This window comes from Cornus florida, unplaced genomic scaffold (genome assembly GCF_030987335.1).
Source record: "Cornus florida cultivar Cherokee Brave unplaced genomic scaffold, ASM3098733v1 CherokeeBrave_3.0.0_Hap2_Chr08, whole genome shotgun sequence".
Taxonomy (NCBI): domain Eukaryota; kingdom Viridiplantae; phylum Streptophyta; class Magnoliopsida; order Cornales; family Cornaceae; genus Cornus; species Cornus florida.
Window position 1 is genome coordinate 33,171,516 of NW_026775578.1, and position 5,795 is coordinate 33,177,310.

The 5,795-nt window shown below is 36.9% G+C and overlaps 1 protein-coding gene across 1 annotated transcript; it reads left to right on the plus strand.

Moving 5' to 3' along the window:
- Window positions 1-678: 678 nt before the first annotated feature.
- On the plus strand, window positions 679-3,907 carry LOC132270018 (uncharacterized). The gene is made up of 3 exons (XM_059771240.1): window positions 679-2,220; window positions 2,453-2,851; window positions 3,230-3,907. Exons 1-3 carry the CDS (start codon window positions 679-681, stop codon window positions 3,905-3,907), a joined length of 2,619 nt encoding a protein of 872 aa, XP_059627223.1.
- Window positions 3,908-5,795: the final 1,888 nt, after the last annotated feature.

Here is a 5,795-nt window from a genome sequence, read left to right on the forward strand (position 1 = left end):
AATTAGGATGTGTATGTATATCGGGTCTCTGTTTGGGATGTAGTAGATTAGAACTTGTTTGTGGGCCTGACCCACCATTATTTTTCAGGTGTTCGTCAGTTCCAGTCTTAGAGATTATTCGTGCCGAGCAGAGACAGTCATTCACTCTTCCGACTCTATGTAGGACTCTTCTTCATGGTTTAATTATTAGTTTTATTTCAGTTCAGTTATTTCAGTTAGGATATTATTAGGGGTCTATAATGTGGATTCCCGAGTTGTAGTTTTAATTAATTACTGGTATCAGAGGATTGGAGGATTTTAGTATGGGATTTTTAATTATTTCTATTTGAGGATTTTAAAATAAGGATTTAATATTTAGTTTCCTTTTTCTTTTCACCTTATCTATTTTTTTTTAATTCATCTTGTATTCAAATACTTGTTTAAATATTAATTGTTTGATATCCCTCGGATCTGTGCTCGAACTTGATCACCCGTGACTTTAAAATCGAGGGGTATCACACCATTCATTGTCATGCCACTTTCTTAAGCTGTAGATCCACCTTTTACATCATATTTGTATATGCTGCTAATGAAGCCACATAGAGGGAATTGTTATGGAATGATACTGTTCAGAAAGCTTCAGCCATCTCCTCAGCCCCTTGGATCCTTTGGGGGGATTTCAATATTATTAAGTCTCCAATGGAAGATCATGGTGGCAAAGGCAAGCTTTCCAAACCCATGATGGACTTCAAAAAGTGCCTTCACACTGCAAATCTTGAGGATCTCAACTTCTCAGGGGTGCTCCATTCTTGGTCAAATAGAAGTCCTGGGATCACAAACATTGCAAGGAAACTTAATAGAGTCCTTATTAATGATTCTTGGAACCACATTTTCCCTTTATCCTACTGCAGCTTCCTTACCCCAAGTATCTCGGATCATACCCCAATGATCATTAACCTTGGAAACCCAAAACCACAGAGAAAAGTCCCATTCAGATACTTCAATAGCTGGAGTGATCATGATGATTTCTTACCCCTGGTGCAATCCCATTGGAATACTCTTATTACAGGCCATATTATATTCCAAGTGGTCTCCAAACTGAAGAACCTCAAGCAGCCTTTGAAATCCAAGTTTGGAAAGCCTCTAAGCTCCCTTCAGGATGAAATTCAGAGGGTTAAAGCTTCCCTCTCCTCATGCCAAATGGCCCTCGACTCAGCACCTAACAACCTAGCATTGAGGACACAAGAAAAACATCTCCTCCACTCCCTTACATCACTTATGCTCAATGAGGAGAAAAACTGTAAACAAAAATCAAGAATCCAATGGCTCAAATGTGGTGACTCAAATACCTCCTACTTCTACAAATCCATTGCATCCAGAAGCAACAGAAACAAAATTGTATCCATTACTTCCTCAGATGGTATTCCACTTGACACAGAAGCAGCCATTAAGAATGAAATTGTATCCTTCTTTCATCAATGCCTTGGGATGAACCCCCATCCCCCCCAAGAATTGGAGCAGCTGCAGACCTTCATCCAGCCTGTTGTACCTAATTCCTTCACTGAATTATTGTGTTTAATCCCTACATACACTGAAATCAAGCTATGCCTTTTCTCCCTCAACAGTGGCAAGGCTCCAGGACCTGATGGTTATAATGCACATTTCTTCAAAAAAGCTTGGCCAGTTATTGGTGAGGATGTTACAAGGGCAGTTAGAGATTTCTTCACAACTGGGAAGCTACTCAGAGAGGTAAACTCCACCTATATTTCCCTTGTCCCAAAAGTGCCTAACCCCTTCATTATCAGTCAGTTCAGACCAATCTCATGTTGCTCTACTATTTACAAATGCATTTCAAAGCTACTTGCTAATAAGCTTAAACCAACCCTACCCTCAACTATAGATCAAGCTCAATCAGCCTTTATTCAGGGTAGGCAAATAGATGACAATATCTTGCTTGCTCAGGAGCTCCTTAATGGATACCACAGGCACAACAACTCTCCTAGATGCTCACTGAAGATTGGCCTCAAGAAGGCATTTGACTCAGTGTCATGGGATTTCCTTCTCAAATCCATGAAATTGATGGGTTATCCAGACATTTTTGTCAATTGGATCCAAACCTGTATCACCACTCTATTATTTACTATTTCCATTAATGGTGAATTTAATGGATTCTTTAACAGTGTTAAGGGGTTGAGACAAGGAGACCCCTTGTCACCCTTTTTGTTTGTTCTTGTGATGCAGGTTTTCTCACTAATCTTGAACAAGCTCACAGATCAAATGCCATATAAATTCCATTGGAGATGTAAAAAGCTGAAACTCACTCACCTGATATTTGCAGATGACCTTATGCTATTCTCTCATGCTAGCATCCCATCTATTCAAACCCTCAAGCATGGATACATTCACTGCTCTCTCTAGGCTCCACATCAACCTCTCTAAGAGTCAATGCTTCTTCACTGGAATTAATGAATAGTTAGAGGCTAACATACTGTCTCTCTTTGGGTTTGAGAAAGGGCTGCTTCCTGTAAGATACCTTGGTGTTCCCTTGATCACAACAATGTTGAGATCAAGTGACTGTAGAGCAATTATTGACAAAATCAACCTCAGGATTACTCATTGGTCTAGCAAAAACCTCTCCTTTGCTGGAAGATTGCAGCTTATCAAAGCACTCTTGTTCTCAACTCAAGTTTATTGGTGCTCCAAGTTCAACCTTCCAATGGCCATAATTCATGAAATGGATTGCTTGTTTCGATCATTCCTTTGGTCTAGGCCCTCCCTCAAGAAATCAGGCTGCAAAGTTGCTTGGGAGCATTGTTGTCTTCCTAAGAAGGCTGAAGGGCTTGGCATCCCTAATCTTGCACTGTGGAATGAGGTTGCAGTTATGAAGCATTTTTGGCACATCATTAGTTTCAAGTAAATGTTATGGGTCAAATGGATTGAACTCTATCTGCTTAAAGGGAGGAGTATTTGGGAAATCAGCATTCCTAGACAATGCTCTTGGAGTTGGAGAAGACTTATTGGCCTAAGGTCATCTATCAAGCCTCTTGTCAAGGTTGAAATTGGTAATGGAACCTCTACCAATTTTTGGTTTGACAATTGGTGCAGCCTAGGTCCACTCCACCTTCTCCTCACTCCACAGCAATTAATTGACACTGGCCTTGACACCACAACTAAACTGAGCTCATTTATTATCAACTCCACATGGATGTTCCCACCTGCCATTACAAACTTATTTCCAAATCTGTTATAGGCCAACAATACTCCCTTGCCATGTCCAGAGAAGTGTGACAAAGTTAAATGGATTCCATCACCAAATGGAAAGTTCTCAATTGGCCATACACTTAACCATTTTGACAAACACTTGCCAAGCATCCCATGGACTCACTTAGTCTGGTCTAAAAATTTCGTCCCCAAGCTCTCTTTTACACTATGGGTTGCTGTCCAAATGAGACTGCCTACGCTGAATAGAAGGTGCACATCTCACATCAATGCCACTACTTGTACCTTATGTAACTCATTCGAGTTAGAAACCCATGACCACTTATTCTTCAAGTGTGATTTCACAAGACCACTGTGGTCATTCATTCAAGCAAAATGTGGCTTCTACATCAATTCATCATCTTGGCGGAATCTTGTTCTCTGGGCATCTCATCACTGGAAATCCAACTCTGGTGTCCATTACAGCTCAATTACAAAACTTGCCCTAGCGTCTCTTATGTATAACATTTGGATGGAGCGCAATCGAAAGATAGTTAAGAAGTCATCCTTGTCCCAAAATGCCCTGCTCCAGCAAGTCATTGATTTGATCAGGCTGAAGCTTATGTCCTCAAAATTCGCAGATTCTCCAACTTCCAGGCGTATAATTGAAGATTGGGAACTCTCTGCTTTTGTTATTCGACCACCGGCAAAGCCTCCAGACACTCGCTAACCATGGAGGAGTGAATCCTCTTCTTGCCACTGCTTAGTGATGCATCCTGTTCGGATAACTGGTTTTCAGTTGCTCCAGAAGGGCTTGGGCAACATTTGGGCTATTTGTTACATATTTTGGTTGCTTGGGACTATCATTGTTTGGGCTTGGAATCTGGGCTTGTTTGTTTGGTTAGCCTTAGCTAACTATGTATTACTTTTTGGTTTATCAATATAATCTTGCTTACCTTTTAAAAAAAAAAAAAAAAAAAAGTAGAGTGGTGCAGCCATGATTCCAAATTACTTCCAAATGTTAGTTCCGATCTTTCAAGCCAAAACAAATGCTTTATATATATATATATATATATATATATATATATATATATATATATATATATATATAAGATGTTTGGAAATGAAAATTTGCCACATAACAGTAAGAAATTAGATTCGGTAAGAAAAACAATTCAATGCAATGATAAAGCCAAAAGGTGACAATTCAACTAGTTGGTCATCAATATGCTCATATAGGTACAAATGAACAAAAGATCTTACAGGAGGCTTAACCTGCAAATAATGTTGTAGTAGTTAATTAATTAATGTGCTAAGTAGAGGTATGAAATTTTGACAACATGAGTGCTATTTCTGTTTTAATTTTTTGTGTTTTTGTTTCTCTACTGATTTAGGGCGCTGTACAATGCTTGGGTGGTTACCAGTGCAGGTTCTCGAGCTAAGATCATTTTACTTTTTTTCCCCTTGAAATGTTACTTTGAGCAATGAATTAGAATAAGAAACAGTTAGCTAACTGTTGTTTGCTGTATGTTCTATACGTTACTCAAAAACTCTTTATCTAACTCTTTACCGTCAGACATCTTTACCGTCAAACATGTTTGGATTAAATGAGATCTCTGTTATTTATAGGCAACATCCCTAATGCACGAATTGAAAGATTCTAGGGTGTTGTATTATGGTGTAAAGTTTTAGATATTTTAGAAAAGAATTCTAAAATAATCTGTTTTAATCATGATGATAATACTCGTATAGGGTCTCATTTGTACGCAACAATTCCTACATAACTCTAGGATATTTTTTTTTTCTAAAAATATAAATATATTATTGTTTTCAAATTATTTTCAAATATTAAGTTAAACGAACATAAGAGAAATGTATGAATAGTCTCAATAGTGTGGAAAGAAAATTAAGGAGAAATTATATCATCGGTGATAAGTTCATTCTGAAATTAATTTTCTATAGAAAAATAAAAATACACAAAACAGATAATTATTAATACTACCATTACTGCTATTTCTTTTCTTTTGGGGCCCACCTCTATAAGAACAAGAAAATGTTAAAAGAAGTTTGGTCATTTTTTGCTTCTCTCTCCAAATTCATCCATTTAAAGTTTTAGTTTGTATTGATTTTAGTTGTGTTTGTGTCATCGTGGGCTCAACACGTTTAAGTCAGTTAGACAAATTTAATTAACATGTAAGTTTAATTTGATTATCTAGGAACATGTTTAACTCAATTAGAATGAACATTTTTTATACTCGTATTTCAATATAAACTCTATATAAATATTGTATTGTATTTTTTTTTTTTTTTTGGTTATAAAAAAATAAAAAATTTAGTATCTAAGGCTACGTTTGGTGTGCAGGAATGGAATGGAATGCAATTTGGAATGGAATGAGAATAAAAATAGAATGGAATGAATATTACCATTCTAATATTTGGTGTGACATGGTGAATCGTTTTGGAATGGAATGATTATTATCATTCTATTATTTGGTTGACTATCATTAAATTTGGAATGGAATGATTTTTCTCAAAAATGCCATTTTCATTGGCTTACATTACTTTTTAATTCTAACGATGAATTATTGAATATTATAAGATGCCCAGTACTGCCATTG